Source organism: Aulonocara stuartgranti (genome assembly GCF_965226115.1).
Source record: "Aulonocara stuartgranti genome assembly, chromosome: 18".
NCBI classification, from domain to species: domain Eukaryota; kingdom Metazoa; phylum Chordata; class Actinopteri; order Cichliformes; family Cichlidae; genus Aulonocara; species Aulonocara stuartgranti.
In genome coordinates, this window is record NC_138954.1 from 5,849,504 (window position 1) to 5,871,818 (window position 22,315).

At 42.7% G+C, this 22,315-nt stretch overlaps 1 protein-coding gene across 12 annotated transcripts in view; it reads left to right on the forward strand.

The window, feature by feature from the left end:
* The window catches only part of LOC309694488 (disco-interacting protein 2 homolog C), a 204,441-nt gene that overhangs the window by 92,474 nt on the left and 89,652 nt on the right, over nucleotides 1-22,315 (forward strand). For 11 of the 12 annotated variants that reach the window (XM_082514602.1, XM_082514607.1, XM_082514603.1 and 8 more), the window contains one exon: nucleotides 19,742-19,813. In XM_082514602.1, coding sequence (XP_082370728.1) covers nucleotides 19,742-19,813 — 72 coding nt within the window. Of the gene's footprint in view, nucleotides 1-19,123; nucleotides 19,321-19,741; nucleotides 19,814-22,315 lie in introns of all 12 variants that reach the window. The other variant, XM_082514608.1, reaches the window with a different exon arrangement.

The window sequence follows — 22,315 nt, forward strand, 5'->3', positions numbered from 1 at the left end:
CAGACAGTTTACTGACATCCACGTGACATTGATGATGTGCTGCTTAATTATTCTGAAATCACTCGCAGGTATTTGGGATGGTTGCTAATGTTAGATATGGAAAGCGCTACAAACCAAAATGTTTAAAATCTTAATTCCTAATCCTGCCACAGCTACACGCTCAGGAGGCGTGAGGCTGTGTAACCACTGGGACAACAGTCGAGCTTTGGCCGGCTGTATCTGCTGCACTGCACCTCTCTGTGCTGTTGTACATTTCCTGGCTAACACAGCTGCTCAGCCACTCTGCACCCCCCTGAGATCGCAGTCAGCTACACCAAGAGCCAAAGTCTGGGTCACCACTTCCTCCATCTCCTTCCCTCCTCCTCCTTTTCTCCAAATTGCAGCTGGCGGATGTAATTGAATTAAAGAGGAAGCCTCTTCTTTGGGTTTATGTGTGCAGGAGTGCGGTTGATGTGATGTACAGCAGGAACACGGGAACATGTTTTAATTGCATATCAATAATTTTATTAGTCGCTGTTAGGGAGAGGTGACTTTTTTCTTCTTTTGTTTAAGAGTTCACTATCTGTGGTGTTTCAAAAGCTCATACCTTATAGATATACTCTCTTTGGAGCATCCAAGTACAACAGCTGTCCGTCCATCCAATTTAATACGTCTGCCAAAGCAATCAAGAGTGTTTGCTTGAAGAAATGTTTTTTTTTTTTTGCTCAGTCGATAGTTTCCACTCTTCCTTGTCCAAATCATTTCCTCCTTTTATTTCATGGCCAAACTCTCGGGCGTTCGAGAGTAAAAACACCCCTGCCAACAGTGACGTCACCCCCGCAGACATCACGCCGCTCCAGTCGTCGTGATCAGCCGGGTTCATCATTGAAAATCTTCCCTTCACTTCCAGAAAAAAGAAAAAGAAAATCTTCCCTTTTTGTGTATCGATTGCTCACCACTCATCGTGTTTCTGAAAGTACCGGAAGGTCGCGTAGTTCAGGGTGCTGTACGCTCCGTTTCTTCCTGTCCTGGGGTCAGCGTGGGCAGCAGCTTTGGATCAGATTTCAGCTGCTGATGACGGACACACAGGTTTTTGTTGTCTTTAAAGAAACAATCTGCTGTTAAGTGTCTGAGAAGATGGTGGATTTTTAGAGAATATTGTTGAATGCAGGAATTAATTACTGCACCACTAACTCAATATCGATATACTGAAGGAAAAAAACCCAAAAATCAATGCCTCGAGCTCCAGAAGTCTTGGTTTCTATTGTTTTGTTCAACATTCAAACATCTGAAACCACTTGCAGTGTCATCACTCCATCTTTCTGCTGTTAAACAGTGTGTTCGATATTTTCCTGAAAAGCTTAATAATGATTTTCCAAGCATGGAAATGCTGCAGCTTTTGCGTTGGATGGATTATTTTTAGAACACGATAAATCGACATATCTGCTGATACACATCATGTTGTTGTCCTTTCATAAACTGACCACTATGCAAGCTCGCAGCACGTACCGTAATTACACTTTTAACTGAATAACCTCGTGTTCTACTTGCTGTCAGAAAAGTGACGTTTTTGCAGCAGGGAGTTAAAGGGAAAGATGTTAGACTTTCCAGAAGCATCAGCAGAAAAACAACAACAATCTGTGAACAGCTGGATTTTTTGGCAGGGCGTTAGCCTCATAAAGCAAATTGAACCCAACCTTTTGTGCTGTTTGCAGAAAATTGCACTGAACGAGGCAGCATTATATTCCTAAAAAGAAGTGCCTGTACGAGGGTGTGTGGCCTCCATTAACACATTCTGCAAATTGGGAAGTGTGCGTCTATTTTGAGGCTGTGCGGTCAGTCCTGTGGGTTCCTTCTAAGTAGCTTTTAGTAGGGTTTGATAAGACTTCAACACACACACACACTCCTCACGTCACTGTTAAAACCAATAGTCTTACAAGGTATTAAACCTCCATTTTCATTTTCCCTGAAGCAGCTTTTGTTTGAAGGCGTGTGAAACGCACCGGCTCCCCTGATAACGCAGCACTTTGTAGGTTATCGACAGGCAGAGGTCTGCGCTGAAGTGATCTCTATCAGATCTTTCCAGCGATGGGCCACAGACTTTTTCACATGCCAGCTCAGATCAGGTTATATCTTTAATCCTTCTTTTACCTGAAGGGCTTTCAAGATGTTTCTTTCTTCACTGCAGATGTGGTTCGTGATGGATTTGGAGATTATTTGTCATCATTTTTAGCTCGGACAAAGAGACAGAGGGCAGCATGGAGCAACGTTCATGCTGGGAGGGAGGAGAGAGATCGTCTTTTATTTTGACACGCAGGTTGTCGAGCTGTTTTTTTTTTTTTTTTTTTTTTTTTTACAGGAAACTGAATCCCTACCAGCATTTGGACTGTTGCTAATCTTCTGACCTCAGAAAGCGCGATGAAACAAGCTTATGAAATATAATATTTTAACAGTTTTACAGTGTGTTATAAAGCATTTATAAACAGTTTATACCCAGGTACCACTTGCCTTCCTGTTTAGAGATTCGTCATGGATGTATAGTCAGAAACAAATTAACAGTTATAAATTTGCCTGCAGCTATGCAGTAGTACTGTGCAGTAATTTAAAATGCATTAAGGCATTTTTTGTGTTACTGGTTTGAAATTTAATCTCGAGTTGGTGCACTCGTGTCGATACACTTCGTATGCAGCGCTGCATAAAAATACAGACTAAATCAGAGCAAACGTAAAATCAAAAAATAAAATAAATGCATCAGCAATGTTTCAGAAACTGATGAAATTTTAAACAGGCAAAAACACATGAAGTCTGGACTCCCACTCCATCTTTGGAGGCTTCTTTTCTCGAGCAGGTAGAAATTTGAGGTATTTTTTTCATGTCAGAGTGACGAGCAGCATTGGATGAATCCAGCAATGGATAAATTAAGCTTAGACCGAGCGCCAAAACCAAAGTAGGTACTAGACTGGACCTCGGAGCTTCCCCACTGCTATCAGACTCTTGAACAGCTGATCTATTTTAACAGCAATAATAATTTTTGCACATCAGGTCATCTCACATATCAAACCAGCATATTAAGCTCATAGCTCCTTTGCACATAAATATATTTAACACTTCAACTTCTTTTTTTGTCTCCACTTATTTATTAATGCTATTTGTATTTTATCCATTTGTACATATTAAACGGCATCTGCGCGTGGACAGCAGAGAAAGAATTTCCTTGTAGAGAGAAATGCTTTTTCTTTGCACACGTGACAATAAACACTTTGAATCTTTGGAGCTTCTGCAGTTTTTTGCTCCTTTGTTCTCAGGATCTACGGCTCATTGTCAGCCGAGTGTGTGAATCTGAGGAGGCTTCAATTGGACTCCATGATTGGCGTGAACTCCAGGCCTTTTGTCCTCTTAGCACCATCACTGTGATGAATCAAGGGGCCACTATTTAAACCTGTTCTAGTTTTGTTGGTTAAAGTTTTGGTTCTAGTTTTGTTGGTTAAAGATCACACACTTTTAAAGATAAAAGTGTGTGATCTGCGGTTCCTGCAGCAGAGGTGAGAGGGAGGTTTATAACGGAGTGAGTGACTGAGTACGTGCATCATTTATGTGTTTATCAGAAATCCAACTGTCACCATCTCAGCCCTGAAGGTAAATATCGTCTGACGGCCGGCTCGACTTGAAGCACAGGTGCAAGCTTGTGCGTTTATGTGCACGAAGAGACGCCGGCAGTGTCAGATATCAAAGGTGATCCTGTTCTATTTTGGGAACCTCTTTTGTAGGCAAATTTTACCGGCTATAGGATCTCCACACACACACACACACACACACACACACACACACACACACACACACACACACACACACACACACACACACACAGATCTTTATGCTCAAATGTCTTTAAAAAACATTTTCTCTTACTGTAAAAACAGCTTCCACGTGACATTTGTCCGTGTGTTTCCCTGTTCTATTTAGGGAATCATGACAGCATGCAAATTTGTTCTGGCTGCAGGACCTGCACGCTCTCACTGTACACACAGCTCTCACAACCTGTTTAAACCTGGCATCCTTTAAAAAAAAAAACAAAACTCTCACATCACCTTTTACTGCTAACTCGAAGCTGCTGGCAGCAGCTGTAGGGAAGCAAGTCTTTCTTTAAACCTGTCCAGGGTTGACACTGACTTACTTAACCTGGGATGTGACCGAGCTCGCTTATTTGTGTACTGCAATCCGATCACAATGCATGCATGCGGCATAGCCAGTGCATTTAAATGGCGGCTGTAAAAAGCATAAATGACCTCCAGCTTGTTCAGCTGTTCACTAGGTGTTTAAAATCTTACTTTGATTTGCTGCTTAAAGTGAATGTGACTGACTCCTTCGTTATAGTTGTAGCTGCAGCCCCTTGTCATTTCACCTCCTTCCTCCCTTCATGAGAGCTCTCTTCTGACTTGCTTCCACTTGTAAACGAGATTAGAAAAGCAGATACTCATATTAGGGATATCCCATCTCACTGACATCACGCAGAGCCAAGAGCAGAAACAACCTTTAATAAAGTTTGAGAGCAACCTGAAGCCTGAGCCTCATAGGGTCATACTGTGATGTCACAGAGAGACAGAAATGAAGAAAAACCATTATAGGGCCAATCCAATAATCTGTATTATTGTTGAGACATGCTGAACACAAAAATGTGTTTTTGGTTTTTTCTAAATTGATTTGTAACATCCGCTGGGTGCATGTTTCAGATTATGTGTCTTAATCTAGTGTAACGGACATGTGACGATCAGCCTGGGTGATCTACTGAAAAAAGAACAAAAAACGCTGACCTTGTGACCCAAGTCATCCTCAGTGAGTCGGTCCGATCCGGTCACAAGATGCCTGAGCAGGCGGGGGGACTTTCCTCGGACATGTAGGTCAGTTTGCTGGAGTTCGGCGCTGTGAGAAGTCGACCCCTCGGGACAGCAGAGATGACCGTAAACCTTCAGTCTCTCTGTTTTTGGTCTAACTGCAGGAAATGAAGTCACTCCAGAGGATTTGTTTTCCTGGATGATGACTTCATTATTCCGGTTTGATTAAGTTTGCTTTTTCAATGGAAAGCGATTCTACAGCTGTAAAGTCCCGTTTTGTAAAATCTGGATAATCGCACACGATGATGTCCCGTTTTAGAAAATATGTAGACAGTGCCTCGGCTTTGGCCTCTATTTTGAGCGTGGGAATATTCAGATATGTTGGATTTTCCAGTATTATTTTCTTTGCAGCAAGCATACACCAGGGGAACCCCCCAAGCAGAAAGGAATGAGCAGAGAAGCCCTCAAAGACAAACATCTTTGTCTTTGAAGCAGAGGTGGTGGTCGTTCGTATACAAGAGCAGATGAGGCCAAAATTCCTGATTTTAACACTGTAGCTCTGCACTTCAGAGAATCAGCTGTCAAACAGATGCCCTGGATTTGCTTTTTTATTGAGTTTTGATGGTGGCACTCCTTTTTACTTTTGAACCATGCTGGCTGCTTTATGTGGCGGCTAATGCTAAAAAATTCAGTGCTATAAAGGATGCCACCTATGCAGGAATCAATGCCCACCCCCAAATCTGAAATAAATAAAATCACATTTTTTGATAGTTCAGGCTTTTCACTTCGACACAGTCGAATACGTCCAGTTTTCAAACCATACTGAACTGTGCTCTCATGTAAGAAAGGATGTGAATCATTGTTTCAGATTTTCCTGTGAAATTCAGCTCGTTCCAGTTAAAATAAAGATATTTGAGCCAATCATTACAGTAAAAATTGAATCTTCGTTGCCCCTCCTGTGTGCTGGCAGTCGTTGTAACCCCAGGAGAAGTTACGGATCCCGAGTGGTCGAAGGCTCGAGATGTGAGGAAAAACCCGGCAGCAGGAGTGTGTGTGTGTGTGTGTGTGTGTCCTCTCTTACCTCACTGTGAAGTCAGCTGACAAACAGACCAATTTGTTTATGGGGCAGCATGTTTAGGCAGGCAGTGTTGGACTGTACCAACAGGGTAGGGGTGTGTGTCCATACTGTGAAATCAGGTGAAAAGCAGTTTTCTTCCTTCCAGGACTAAAAATGGAGGGTACACGGTGAAGTCATTGTCAGTTCACAGCTGCAGAGTGTGTGTGTGTGTGTGTGTGTGTGTCTGTGTGTCTGTGTGTGTATGTTGACAAGAAAAAGCAGCGTCAGTAGCTGAATGTCAGCAGACACCTTCAGCCCTTTGTCTGTGCAGACAAGGTCGACCTGCTTCCTCCTTAAAACTAATAAGCTGCTTGTCTTTGAGTGTGCATGTTAATTGAATGGGTGTGTGTGTGTGTGTGTGTGCTGCCAGTGGGGAATAAGCAACCAGTGTTTCCACACACTGGTCCACAGACGAGGACGGCGGCTCGTCTGAGCGGAGCATGAAGCTCAGTTTGCTGCTGTCAGTTTTTTATTCTTGCTGCCCGAAATGCTTGGTGAGTAGAAGAAAGCTGTGTGTGTGTCTGCGTGTGTGTGGAAGCTGATTTTCTTGATCTAATTATCTTAATTGGAATAAATGTCTGACTTCAGGGTGTTTGTTTTTCTCATTGGTGAATGGCAGGAGTTTGAGTTTTGTGTTTTTAACCACGTAAAACTTTAAAATGAACTTTGCTGTGATCTGAAAGTTTTCGTTTTTCAAAGACCGCAGTGACGATGTAAAGCGCCGTGCGTCTGCTCTGCAGCTTTCCTCGCCGTGTGTGACTGCTGGCCAGCTTGCTTCGGTGCACCTATAACGTCATACGGACTGTTGGCCCTGATTCTGTCGCTGGTACGATAGGCTTTGCACCTGCTTCATGACAAACAAAGAATGTAAATACTGGGCGCTGATGTAACCAAATAGAGGAGATGAGCAGGTTTTTACTCTGAAGAAGCGCTGTGAGCGTATCCAGTGATCGTTACGTGATTATTGCAGTCAAAAGAATTCAGATTATTGTTGATTTTAACTCTTTATCACGCTACGTTCTTTTTTTCCTCTAGAAAATAATTAAATTTGAGTACAAGATGGTGAACTGAGCATAGATGTAGTTCACACAGGCCTCTGAGACGATCTTGTAAGATTTAGGACCGACTATGCTGACTGATCTCAGTGCAGCTACACATCAGCTGATGGCTAACCTGATCCCCTTCTGCAAGGCCAGAGGGAACGCTGTTTAAGATATCTTAAGCCTGCATTATACTCCATTGCAGACATGGACAGCTGGAGGCCCGACGGCTGAGTAATCATTCCTGTTAGTTATTTCACATCAGCTTGAAGTCCATCGCCTGGGAATCCTGTGTAGTTGGTGCATTGTAATGTTAATTGTCCACAATAATATACAAAGTTTACGACCCAGGTGCATCCTAGTGGAAATTATAAGCCCTGCTTTAGTCTGCAGGAAGTTTGTGTACATCTGCAAGCCCCTTCACAACCCACCTCCAACATAACCTCTGTTTTCATGCTGGATCCGACTTAAAAACAAATTTCTTTATGCTGGAAGCTGCTTTGTTTTGTGCTGCGTCTCCCTTCCTTTATTTGTAGTTGAGTCTTTTTGAAGAGCTGAACAGCAGGAAGAACTCTGGGTGTACAATAATATAAAACAAATAATATGAACAAATCAATATTTAGTTATTATCTGGCTGATCAATCTTCAAACTCATTTTCTGTTCTGTTGATTTCAGTCTCTTTCAGCTGATGGTGCAGCTTATTGCACGCTGATAAAGAGCAGTGATAAACTGGTTTGTTGACAGTTGGGATTAAATACGAGATAACCAACCGTAAACCAGGGACAGCAAAGATCTGTTTAGTTTTCTTCTGAAAATGTTGAGAAATCTTCTGCAGAACGTCTCTGAGACACATTCAGGATGTTTTTAAGGTAAATAAAAACCTCCTGTTCTCACAGACTTTGTTACTAACAGTGTTTTTATGGGGGCGACTTCTGTGAGCACTTTGCCGATGGCCTGCTGTTATTGCTGCTCCTCTCTCCTTAATGACATCAAGGCTTTGCACTCTGTGTTTTACTGCACATGAAGCTGAAACACTATTTGGTCTCAGGGCCTTTGACCATTTTAATCCAGAACAGAGAGATGTGTCAACAAGTCAGACACAGGTGTGATCGCCATTTATGCAACTGTAAGACTGGAGACAGTATCTGAGGTTCTCAGGCCTAACAACCTTTGTCCTCTGATTTTGGGTTTGCAGCACCTTCTGATATTAATTGTTTAGCTGCAAAGGTGCTATTGGAATAAAGCTTACTCCACATTAGTAAGCTGTTTATATGATAGTGGCAGTCACAGAGCAGAAACGGAGCCATTAAAAGCACCTAGAGTTGCATCAGTACTGAGTTAGTACAGGATAGAATCGGAGGTCAGGACAGGTGAAAGCACCGTCGCTGAATTCCCGGGACAGCTCGTCATCTCTGTGGCAAAAAGTTTAGAAATTTGTCACACTCACTGTGGACATTCCCCAGATTCTTGGCTCCGAGTTTCAGGTCTATGCCTTGAGTGCAATACAACCACCAAATCAGATTCCTTGGATGCCTCTGACATCTTTATCTGCATCAGCATCTGGCATATTAGATTTTCCACCATAATGAATTCAATAGAAACATTTTCCTTTTTGCAGGTTACAGTTTTTATTTTTGCAATGATAAACAAAACTGGCACAAATTCTGGCTGAAACTCACAAAATGTATCAAATGAACCTGAGATTTGTTTAAAGCCTTTGATGTCATTTTTGCCGCCGATTCCAACTGAAGCAGCAAGTTGTCTTATAATAGTCGTCTTATTAGCAACAGCACCGACGGTTTAATTAACTTTGTATTTGTTAGACGCTTCGGCCCGAGTGAACACCATCTGTACTCGATGAAGGCACGTGTTCCAGACACATTCGTTTCCTTTCTCGTTTCATGCGGTCGAACATAAACTGTAACGGGACTTTCCACCCAGTCCTCCTTATTGTGCGTGTAATGGTTTTGCTGGCACTAGAGTAAGTTTAGCTCTGTTTTTCCACAAGCGCGCAGGACGACCATAAATCATTTTAAACTGCGTCCACGGAAGCACGGTTACACGCTCCTTTCTCCAGTTTTATGACGGCCAGAGGAGGAATTTTGTTAATGTAGCACCTTCGTCAAGTTGCGCCACGTGTGCTTCGTCTCCGCCTCAGACTGAAGAAGAAGGTGTTGTGTCTGTGCTTACAGGTTTTGCTGTCGAATCTGTTTATTAGGGAAGGAAAACGAACTCTTTTAAACATCACGAGGCACAAACGGGCCAAGAAACTCCCACAGAGCCGCTGTCCGGGGAAAATGTCATAACTGTAAAATGTAGCAAGTCAAAGAATCATAGAGGAGCAGCCTGACACCCGGCAGACTTTCAGGTCGAAGGAGATGGTTTTCTCAGCTCCTTACAGATGAAAACAGCCCAGAGTTTTGTTTTCTCAGCTGACAAAACTCAAGTTTAAAACCATGTAAAGTTTTAATGGTTACCGACACACAGGCTCAAAGTGTGTGTGATTGTACCTGTGTGGAGGTGAGCACTGAATCAGCATGTTGTTACTGTAAACACCTGCTGAATGTGTGTGTGTCTGTGTGTGTGTGTCCTGCCTTCATCCCCGGAGGAGCCCTTGGGCGTTTCCTCCAACTGTTGTTAATGAGTGTTTGTGTGGATTTTCTGTGTTTAACTTCCATCATCAGTCATAACCATTGGCAGCGTTTCATAAAAAATAAAAACAACTTTCAAAAGCAGGCACAAATAAAAATGCCCCAATTTAATTATAAAACATTTATTAGTTTTGATTGTTTTTGCTCCACCAGGTCAGTTTTTGGTCCTTTCTTTGAAGGAAGTTAATCGAAGTTGATGTTGTTGCACTTTGCCCTCTATAAGCTGGAGTTTTGCAATGTTAACAGAACAGATTCAGACTAAGCGGCCGTGAGTTCAGTTCACTGAAACCTGCATCTCTGAAAGAGAGCACCAGTGTAAATGATGCTGGTGCTCTTCACCCAACAAGCTTTTTTATTTGTATTCTTGCAGAGATCCAAACATTGATGTTATCTTTATGCATCGATTGTTTTCATTTTGCTTTTACTACAACTGCTGCTGTCAGGCTTGTTGTGACACACACACACAGACGGTTAGCTTTTCCTTGAACATGTGGAAATAATCTGGCTTCAGATAATATTACCTCTTGTGATGTCACTGAAAACGACAAACATGAATTTCATCAGAGGAGCATTCGGAGGATGTTTCCACAGTTGTTGGATGGATCGCACTGATGACTTTGATGACTCTGACTTCCCCTCTGCAGCACCATTGTGATAAAATGTTTCCAAAATATGTAATTTGTGACCGAATGACACTTCCGGCAGCTGAGTGGGCCGACTTCCTGTTGGCTCTTCTAGAATATTAGATTGGCGATTCATTTTGCAGCGTTTGAGATGATCAGAAAGCTTTTTGAATCAGTCAGCATCACGTGGATGTTGAACTTAACACATTTTTTTCTACTTTACAAAAGTTACCCAAAACTTGTGTCGCCTTTTGCTGGGAGTTGTTCTTCACTATTGATTGGCTAAAGCGAGGTTTTGAATGAGGCGAGTAATTTTTTAGTCTTATGGGTTTTATGAGTTTCCATGAAAGTTCCTGCTTTCTATTAGATTAGATTAGATTAGATTAGATAGAACTTTATTAATCCCTCGGGTGGGTTCCTCTGGGAAATTCGATTTCCAAAAAAGCACAGCACCGACAGAAGTTACAGAGTTACAGAATATTATATATATATCTATATATATATATATATATATATATATATATATATATATATATATATATATATATATATATATATATATATAAATACAGAGACAATATAAATAAAATATACGAAGGGGATAAATAGAATAAATAGGAATAAAAAATAAAAATACAAGTGAATTGCACATTTCAAGTATTGAGTCTACTGCACTGTTGACTATTTACAAAAAGTATTGCACAAGTATTGTACAGTGAGGTGAAGAGGCACTACAGCTTAGTTGTTCCCCCCTCCTTTGTCCTCCTGTTTCCCCTCCCTCTCCCCTCCAGAGAGGAGTTAAACAGTCTGATGGCGTGTGGGACAAAGGAGTTTTTAAGTCTGTTAGTTCTTGTCTTGGGGAGAAGCAACCTGTCACTGAACAGACTCTTCTGGTTGTTAATGGCCGTGTGCAGAGGATGCCCAGCATTGTCCATAATGTCCATCAGTTTCTTTAATGTCCTTTTCTCTGCCACTGTCACCAGAGTGTCCAGCTTCATGCCGACCACAGAGCTAGCCCTCCTGATCAGTTTCTCCAGCCTGGATGAGTCCTTCTTTGCTGTGCTGCTCCCCCAGCACACCACAGCATAGAAAAGTACTCCAGCAACCACCGACTGGTAAAACATCCTCAGGAGCTTCCTGCAGATGTTAAAAGACCTCAGCCTCCTGAGGAAGTACAGTCGGCTTTGGGCTTTTTTTATACAGGTGCTCTGTGTTGCATGACCAGTCCAGTTTATTGTCCACCCACAGCCCGAGGTACTTGTACTTGTTGACCACCTCCACCTCCTCCCCCTCTATCTGAACCGGCAGTGGACCTGCTCTAGACCTCCCGAAGTCCACAACCAGTTCCTTAGTCTTTGAGGTGTTGAGTTGCAGGTGGTTTGTGTGACTCCATGCGACAAAGTTCCTCACCAGACTTCTGTACTCCTCTTCCTGATCATCCCAGATACACCCCATGATGGCCGTGTCATCTGCAAACTTCTGAATATGGCATAATTCAGAGTTGTAGCAGAAGTCAGAGGTGTACAGGGTGAAGAGAAGAGGGGACAGCACAGTTCCCTGTGGTGCTCCTGTGCTGCTGACCACTGTGTCAGACGTGATGTCCTTCAGCCTGACGTACTGTGGTCTGTCGGTGAGGTAGTCGGAGATCCAAGCCACCAGGCAGGGGTCCACCTCCATCCTGTTCAGTTTTTCTTGAAGCATACAGGGCCGGATGGTATTAAAGGCACTGGAAAAGTCAAGAAACAGGATCCTGACCGTGCCTTTTCCCCCATCCAGGTGTGAGTGGGCTCTGTGTAGGAGGTACAGGATGGCATCCTCCACTCCGACACCCGCCTTGTATGCAAACTGTAGTGGGTCCTGGGCATGTTGTACCTGTGGTCGGAGGAGGTTGAGGAAGAGCCGCTCTAGAGTCTTCATAAGATGTGACGTCAGTGCCACCGGTCGGAAGTCATTCAGCTCATTGGGCCGGTTCTTTTTGGGGACCGGGACGATGCAGGATGTCTTCCATAGGGCGGGCACTCTCCCCAGTCGCAGACTGAGGTTGAAGACTCGTTGTAGCGGCTCCCCAAGTTCAGCAGCACACGCCTTTAGCATCCTAGGACACACCTTGTCTGGGCCTGCTGCCTTTCTGGGGCGAAGCTTCCTCAGTTGCCTCCTGACCTGATCCACTGTGACACTGGGAGATGTTTGGGAGGAGGGGAGGGGGGGAGATGTCTTGCTGCTGAGAGAGGGATTGGAGGAGGGGGGTGTCATGGTGTCAGGAAGGGGGGGAAGCGAGGGAGGTAGGAGAGTGGGGATTGGACTCTGTAGTGAAGATGAGGGTGGGGGGGTTGTGGGCTGGTCAAACCTGTTGAAGAAGTTGTTAAGTTCGTTTGCCTTCTCCACAGTCCCCCCCACTGTGCTTTTCTTGGTGTTGTGGCCTGTGATGGTTTTCACACCATTCCAGACCTCCCTCATATTGTTCCTCTCCAACCTCTGCTCCACCTTCCTCCTGTAGGTGTCCTTTGCTTCCCTCAGGCAGCGTTTCTGCCGTTTTTGTTCTATGCATTTGTGCTTGTACTCTGAAACTCTTCTTTCTGTTTGGGAGAGAGAACAAAAAGCTTTTTTTATTAGTCCCCAATGGTCACATGACAGAATTGTTTCTCTATCCTTCCTTTTTTTTCCCCTCGTTCACTTCATCCTGTTCTACTCTACACTAAATATTCCATCTATTCCATATTTTAGTTTTTTATCTCCTTCCTCTCACGCGTCTGTTATCTGTAGCGTTGCAGTGTGGAAACAATAAAATCAACTGTTTCCTTTTTAGGTGCTGGATAGATACACACACACACACACACACACACACACACACACACACACACACACACACACACGCGCTCAGTCTTCCTCTCTTCCCGTTTCTATTTTGTCAGTGTCATTATTTCCCTGCTCTCTCGCTCTCGTGTGTTTTTTCCTGGTCTCTGTTTCTCTTCCATGTTTCCGTCTCTTCTATATCAGCCTCTTCTTTTGTCATGGCTCGGTGTCTCTCTCTCGCTCTCTCTGTCTCACACTGTATATGGTCATGCAGGCTCAGCTGGCTGTTTCTGCACAAACTGACTTGCAGCACTCATCCTTTCACCGCAGGAAGGTGATTCAGCAGATCAAAGTTGTTCTCTGAGGCTGCGATTGAACGCGGAGCACGTTTGACTTTTGCTTTTCGTGAGCAAAAGTGTTTTTGACGTAAACGGGATAGTTTTGTTAAATTCTGCTGTAGCAGCATCAGCTTTTATAGATTTTTCTTGTCCGCCAGATGCTGAACTTAACTGCAGTAATTTGCAGCTAAATCTGTAGGTCCCTGTAAGACGAAACTAGGTGCAGCAGTGGTGGATGATGGTGTCGGGCAGCCTTTCAAGGTGTGGGTTGAGGTCAGAGCTCTGTGGGAGTTATTTAATGTCTTTATGGAGCTGACTTTCTTCTGCAGGACGATTGTTGTGTGGAAACAGGAAAGGGCCAAACACAAACTGTTGAAACTAAGCTGCAAGAACACATTGTCTGAAATATAACTGCACGCTGTAGCTTTAAGATTTCCTTCAACTGGAACTGAAAGACCACCTCAGAGTGAAACTGTCCAGAGTGCTGTGTTTAAAGAAGTCACGGCAAACTCCGCGGTGAGCGCGAGGTCCGTGTCAGACTCTATCACACAGATTTTTACACGTAGTGGAACATGCTAGCCCATCAGTTGCTATGGTGACTTCCGTGGCACCCACACTGTCCTGCAAGTGCGCGAAGGAGTGATTTATACATCGACCACTCAAAGTGCTTGACATCAAGGTCGGGGTTAAGAGCGTGCCAGTCTGATGTCTAGCGGGGAGTCGGGGAGGGCGCTTCCAGCAGTATGTAAATATCTGAGTGTCAATAATTCATAGGCAGCTTACAGTGAGGTTTTACGGCTGTCATCATGCTGCTCCATGCATATTTCAAAACACTGAAGCACTCAGACACAAACACAGGACTGTAGCTGGATTTGTCCCTCGCATGGGGCTGAAACATTGGAAACAAAAGGCCTGCTGTGTGGTCCAACAGTGCTTTCTACCACAGCCTGGTGATAAGGGTGACAACTGTGTAAACGGTACACATTTATGATTAAAGGACTAGATGCAAATTAAGTGATACCAGGTGCTCTTAGCTGTGTCCTTTAATTGGTTTAGTTTTCCTCTGTTACCTTTGCTCTGGCTGGAGGGTAGAGAAGCAAACTTGTGGTAGAAAAGTTTGATTCCCAGACTTTCATTTTCCCTTAGATGATTCTGGGCCATGGGTGCTGTTTGGCAAGAGGTAGCATTAATAATAATGACAGTAATAATGCTAGTATAAATGTGCAGATCCAGACTGACCATGCACAGAAGCTGTTACTGTGTTTATGTGTATTTGGCCTTTGTTTAGTTCATACAGCCAGTTTTTAAAACGGTTACCATGTAAAATCATTTTAATTCCATTGATCAGTCGTCATCATGTCTGTGCTAACTGTTCAATGCGCTGCTCGTGCTGAGCCGTCCTCTGCTCTTGGTGCTTTAGGTGTCTTGAATGTGTAAAGAAGCTGCAGGCTGAAGTACTCGCCCTCTAACATGACGCTGTGCTTTCTGATTGGAGGTAGAGCGCCTTGTGGTCATAAACATTTCCAGAGATGTGTTCTGCAAAACTGTGGAGGTTTCTTTTTCAGATATGGTTTTGGTTTCCAGAGCTCTAATTCTGTTGTTCATTTTTCACATCATCATTAAAGAAAAGCAATAAATCAGCAAATTCATAAAATCTGGATTTTTCTTTTTTGATTGTCCAGTTTATTGTTTTGGTTTTTAATGAACTGAAGGATTGATTGCTTCTTTCTCGTCTGTGTTTAGCCTTTTAGATTTTTGACTCACTCGAGCTAAATGTGAAGCTCTTTGTGTCTGTTTGTGTTTGGAGACAGTTTAAGCTCTCGGGGCTTACACCACCTCACTCTGACCTGTGAAAACATCACCCTAAATCCATTTTGTTCTAACTGAAATAGACAGACAGTGAGACGGAGGGAAGAAGTTACAGAATAGCAGAGCCTGAGTCATCCTTCCTTCCCCTGTGCCTATTTAAAGATCCTCATCCCTCCATCCTCATCATCTGCTTCTTTATTCCTCACCCCAGTCTGAGAAAGGAGGAGGACCTCTCATTCGCTTTTGATCTTGCTTTGGAAGTTTCTGTTTCAGTTTGTCATACGAGTATAACTCTCATCAAGTCAAACGCCTAAGATCGAGGGAGAGGCTAGAAATAATCCTCCAGCTTAGATGAACTTAATTGGAAGAGAAAATATGGCAAAATATCAACTTATTAACTGAAACTGTTGTAAACACAGTTTGAGTGTGTGCCCTGACCTTTGACCTGCTCTGTATACTGTACTTGCATGCACAGGTTTCCTGCACGAGCACTAGCTTGCAGAAAAATAACTTTAATCCTCACAAAATCAGTAACATAGTTTCAGAGTAATATGATACTTGACTCTAAATTCAGTGTGTTTTGGTGCTGAACAGCACCAACTGCTGGTGGAGGATGAGCATAGTTTCTTGTGTTTTATGGTGTTTTATAGACTTCATGACAAAAACTTATCTCATTATTACTACCTGTCCTTTTTAATCCTTGGTGTCTCATCTTTTTCATTTCTGACCTACTTTAAAAAGGCTCAGAGAGGTGAAAAAATTCTGTATTTCCCCGGAAAACTGAGTCACAGCAGCCATTATAACTCTGTGAAAACTTTTTATTTTATTGTTGTAATCAAAAGAATCACATTCAGCTTCTTTCACAGGCACATTTTAGTGTCTCAGCTGTGTTCATAAGCAAAAGTACGTGTTTTATTATGAGGCTTATGACTGTTTTTTATGTGTGTATGGTTTGTATCTATTTTATTTAATATGTTCCTGCTTGTTATTCATCACTGGGCTTGGTTTCAAATCCAACGTTGTCTTCACAGATTTTTTTGATGTGGTTTGTTATACGTTTAGGAAAAAGCGTGAGTATTCCAACCCGTCACTTCCTTCTTGACTAAAACGGCGCTGGCAGCAATGGCGGCCCCTTCCTGGGCATGATCCTAAAAGCCTGGCACGTCTTTCTTATTTTCCGCGTGTAAACCTGCAGTAACGTGGAAAGTTGCATGAATGCACTGTTTATACAAAACCTGATTGCATTAGACAGCATTTATCTTGCGGTAGTTTAATATACAGCCACAGTGTGTTTGACTCTGTGCCTGACAGAGTGACTGACAGGCTGATGGACCGCCTGTCCGACTGGGTGGATGATTTTTAACACAGAGCTGACTGACATGTTCATTTCACTCGGTCTCCGCTTTGCTGATAAAACTCCAATTAAATCAAGAACATGCTAACTGAGTGTTTGTGTGTCACCTCCTCAACAAGTCAATATCTAAAAGACAAGGTCAGACCTCCTCTGTTTACCCACATGTCTTCACCTCCCTCAGTGTATTTTCCAGTTCCTCTCTCTCAGCAGGGTAGTTGGATCCCCTGCCAGAGATGATAATTATTGCCATGTGCCTTCATGCTACTGAAATCTCTCTCACACACACATACATTGTGCTGACATCATCGCAGATGACGTCTGTGCCCACAGCCGGTTTCTTGATCCCAGCCAGTTACTCACATGTTTGTGCGTTTAAGAAGGATTTGTCAAGTCAGCCACGCAAACCGCTTTTTCTGTGTTCGACAAATCCTCTGCAGGTTTAGCGTCACTCAGGTCTGCTTCGTGCGTCGCTCGCTGCTTGGGAAGCACACTCACCCGATTTTTTTTTTTTTTTAAATTATAAATTTTTACTCAGACATCCTCCAGGCAGAGAAATCCTGAAATTGCTCCGCAGCTGATCATTCGGCAGCTACAGTCGTCACAGAAATTCAGAATATGTAAATAGCAGAGCATTTAGTCTGCACGAAGAATGTTTGGTATTTTTAGAGTCCTGCATTTAAAGCAGGGACTGTGACTTTTCTACCCTGATTGGTTTAAAAGAGTGGATGTTCATACTAAACACAGTCAAAAAGAGTGAGAATCTCAGCTTCACACTGCTTTAAACGGCCAGTTTGAGTTTTTTCCCCTCGGTGCACCCGTGGCTCAGAAAGTATGGGGGGGTCATCCAGTCCCACCGTGACATCCACTCACTGATGTGAGAACCACTGGCTCTGCATCATATCACTGCGAGCAGATGTGTTCATTTGATGTGAGCACAGAAGCCCCACCCACTCGCTGTTCAAACCTTCTGCTTGTGAGTGTTAGCCAATCAGGGGTTCACCAGGGCCCAGTATCGGACAAATGCGGATTATTTTGGACTGTGATTCTCATACAGCTGCTGTAGTGGAGCCCAAATGTAACAAAATATGGAGATGGGTGTAATTATTTTTGTTATCGTGCCTTAGAAAACATGTGTTCTGTGACCTGCTTTCTAAAACCACGAAGCACATTGAACATGAGCATTTAATTAACAAAAAGCCACACACTGTAAGAAGTGTGTAACATCACCGAGACAAACTTGCTTGTCAAACACTGCTGCGATGCTCCTTTTTTATATCCCACAGAATGTACAAACGGTACGCGCACAAGTTTGTTGTGGAAGTTCATCCTGAATCTATTCTCCAGCCCTTCCGGTCCTCTCCGTCCTCTTTGCTCCGAACATGTTGAATCCAAATGTCCCTGCAACTGCACACACAGACCTAACTGGAAAATTCCTCTGAAGTCTGCAAGCACCAAAAACTGTCTGGACCTACAATTCATCAAGTCACGTGGACTCTGCAGACTCGTAGAGAGCCTGCTTGTCATGCATAAAGCAAATATTTTAATTAGACGTTTGCATCCCGTAAAAACATTTTATCATATTTTAAGTTGATTCACCTCAGGCAAACACATGCATTTTTCATCCACTTGCTATTTTGCTTGTATAACATGGCTTCTTGCAGACTAGTGGAAAGAAAATCTCCAAAATACACATTTAGGTTTTATTTCACTGAATTTTGTTGCTTGTTTCTACACGTTTGATAGATACTGCTTCATTTTCAATATTGAACATAATATTTCAGAAAACTAACAAGACAACAAAATCGTTTTTCTTGTAAAAGTTATCAACTAGTAAGCTTGATTCAGAACCGGATTTACAAAGTCTTTTATCCCAAACAGCGCGATGGAAACCGACTCTTTCTGGCTGTTGACATAGTTTTTTGTTTATAGGGTAAAACCGTTTGATTCTAATATGTCAGCTAAATGAAATCTTCAGGTTTTTGTAAATTAGCACATATTCAGTGCATATTTAAAACTGATGCTTAAGAAAATGGAAACAAATATCAAAAACAATATAAAGAACATCAGCTGGCCTCAGCTCCCATAGACGCACATCCAAGTGTCTCCACCAAATACATTTATACAATAATGACTTGTTGGCTCATTGACTCTCCCTCAGTCACTACCATTCAGCATTTCACAAACTACAAAACCTCCTCAGACTCTCCAGCTTTCATACTGTAACTTTATTTGAAATAGAGTAGAATTAGAAATAGAATAAAGACTATATTGTATTTACTGTTTATCAGTGTATATATAATATATTTACCTCTATATAAATATTAATATAAATGCATATTGTAATCTGGGGCCCGTGTTGGTTCTTAAAACTCTAATTCCCATAATCCTTCACTCTGTGGCTTTCTGCCTTTCTCTGAAATTGTTACTTTGTTTTTTCCAGCTACATTTACTTGGAGTATAATTAGGGGTGGGGTCACACTCATTTGGTCTGTTGTGTGTTTATACTCAGCAGTCGCATATTTACTTTGCAGTGATTCACCCCCAAATTTTCTGGCTCTCTCTTCTTAACTTTCTTTTGAAATGCAGCAGCCCCTCCCCTCCTGGTGATCTGACAGTCCCCGGAGGTTAAAACCCAATGCCGGGAATCGTTTATAAAAGCGCTATTGGATTCAGATGTGCTTTGTGCTGCGTGGAAATCTGCTGATGGTACCGTAGCGAGGTTTGATTTATCGCTCGGGGAGATCGGTCAGCAAGCTTTGAGGTGGTTTGTCGCACTGTGAAAGGTGAATCAGCTGCACCTGCAGTGCTTTGAGTTCCTCATTTATGCACATTCACATTCATTCAAACAGAATCATCTGGTCGTAAGCAAGCGATAAGCATACCGTGATCTCTCTAAATGCTGTAGTACCTTAAATTGTTTTGCTTTTTCAGGGGAAATGTATTCAGTTCATTGCAGTCTTATTGTTAATTTGTCATTGTTTTTTTAAATTATGCTTGTAGGAGCTGGAACAGTGAACATTTATCTAAAAAAACATAAAAACCTGCATGCCCAGTGCAGCTTTAATGATCTCTGAATCTTGAAGTAAAGTTTAGAAAACATTGATCATCCATGTTTTACTTAACACTGACTTTGGCTCTCTCGCTGGGTATTGCTGTATGAGAATAAGGAAAGTAAAATTTGCTCTGTCTTTCTCTCTATGGCAGGTGACATCACACAGAAGGGCTATGAGAAGAAGCGATCCAAGCTGATTGGAGCCTACTTACCTCAAGCACCAGGTAAAGCAGGCTGTTCTTTAAAGCTTCATCCTGCCCTTTTAACTGAACTGCTCACTCACACACACTGTGCTGTTTTAAACTATAGTAGCTTTGCATGATTCACAGTTCAAAATAATCCTTATTTATTAGTCCAGCTGTTCTGATTGGCTGCTCCTCATAAACAGAATATTTGAATAGCTAGTGGGCGGGGCTTCTGTGCTCACAGCCAGAGCTTTGTCTGAGATGATGATAGCTGGTATCGTTCAGAGGCAAGGCGAGAAAAACTTGTCTGAAACTGAGTGTTTAGATTAATCTTGAGCCTAATCTTCAAGGATTACTTGTACGTACACTGACCTCATTATTTGATACCCCGACCATGTTGTTCTCTCTCCCAGTCTCACACAAACACAGCAGCGTAAAAGAGAGGGCGATAACAGACACAATTTAATGATGTATAAACATTTGGGGAGTGAAAAGAGACCAGTGGAGAAGAAATACAAGCAACAGCAGCATAACTGAAGGATGGTCCAAGGTCAGCAGCCCTCACTGTAAGCTTTATTAAAAAGGAAAGTTTGGAGTGTAATCCTAAAACTAGAGAGCGTGTCTGTCTCCCGAATCCAAACTAGGAGCTGGTTTTGCAGGAGGGGGGAGCCCGATAGCTGAAGGCTCAGCCTCTCATTAATAACAGCTCCCAGTAATAGCTTTTGTAGAGCCAGTGTGTCTGCTGGTCTCCAGTGACACTTCAGTCTCTTAAAATGTTGTGCATGTCTGAGAGTGTCCGGGTCTTCCCATTTGATCAGCGTGGATGAGGGCCGACCTTCCAATAAAGCAGTGACAGCTTTTCCACGATGGATCCATCGTTGTGGGTTCTTTTGATTCTGTCCTTTCAGACTGCACTCAGGCGAGTGAAGCGCACACATCTCAGCTACTCTGTGTGCACGTTTAGACATCTTTGTGAGGACACAAAATTGTCATGCTACTATACTTGTGGGGACCAACAGTCACTGATGGGGACAAAACGCCCGTTCCCACGAGTTTGAGGCTCAGTTTTGGTGTCAGGGTTACAGTTAGGTTATGGTTTAGGCTGAGGGGTAGGATTATTGATGGTTAGGGTAAGATGTCCTCACTAAGATATGAAAACGAGTGTGTGTGTGTGCATCATGAAACCTTCTTTTGTCTTTGGCTGAATACGGCACTTTTTTCTCTCCTTGTCGATGTTTAACAGGACACACAGTAAATCCCATTTTGGGCAGCTTTGTCATCACAGAGATTTTCACAAGTAAGGCAGAGCTGATCGTGCCTTTGTTTTGTTGAAGGTCCTCGTAAGAAGATACACATTTAACTTTATTTCAGTGTTTCGTCTAACAGACTGATAGTAGGGGTTTGTTTTCTTTTGAAAGAAGTCAGAATGACTGTGAAGGATGGGACTGAAGTGAAAACCAGCAGACACACTGGCTCTGCCAAAGCTATAACTAGTAGATACTGGTGTGTGTGTGTGTGTGTGTGTGTGTGTGTGTGTGTGTGTGAGAGAACAAGCATATGTACTCATAGGCAAGGAGAATGGCAGGAAGTGCATTATGGGATGGAATGAGGAGTGTGGGATGGAGAGAATGTGTGGTATTCACATCCAGACCCAGCGGGGGGTTGTCCCCAGTTCTCTGGGAGGGGGGCAGATGACACACACTCCTCCTTGTGTTGCTTGGCCGCTAACACATTCACGTTTAAATCACTTCTAAGAACATTTCACCAACTAACACTGATTTCCTGGAGCCTTACCTGAACTGTAACTACAGTCTCTACCCACCTAACCTTAACCCTAACCTTAACTCTAACCGTAACCTATTGACAAACCAGGTCGGCAGTGAAAGGCATCTGAGTCCATGCAGGATGAGTAATACAAGAACAACCCAGCATGAATCCAGCACTCCTCATTCCTTTCAGTCCTGTAATGTACTCTTCTTGTGCGCACACACACACACACACACACACACACACACACACACACACACACACACACACACACACACGCACAATAACCCCTTTTTCCCATTTTTCAGACCCTCTCTTGAACACACTTAACAACACAATACTCCTTTTCTCCTTCTGTAACAAGCACACACACACCAGCACAGTTTCCTTCCCCGTGGTGTATTTCAGCTTTAATCCGCACTGCTTTGTATGGAGTCAGGGTGATATAGTTTGATTCTCCTTTTCCCTCCAGTACTGAGAATTTACCACTTTGATGTCATTACATTCAGCCAAAATAGAAAAAATAGAAAATGAAAAACTTTCCTTCTCTTGCATTTACTTTAAGTGAACTCTAGTGTACAGCTGTAGACTCAGAGCACTGATTTGGGGTCAGTAAGATAACTTCTAGGGTTTTTTAAAAAGAAATTTGAAACATAAACTGTCTTCAAGGATTAATTTCACCAGCCAATAAAAAACTATTTTTAAACCCATGATGATTTGAATCAATCATTATTAGAATTTCCAATTTGATTACTTGAAAGTACTTGTAAATGT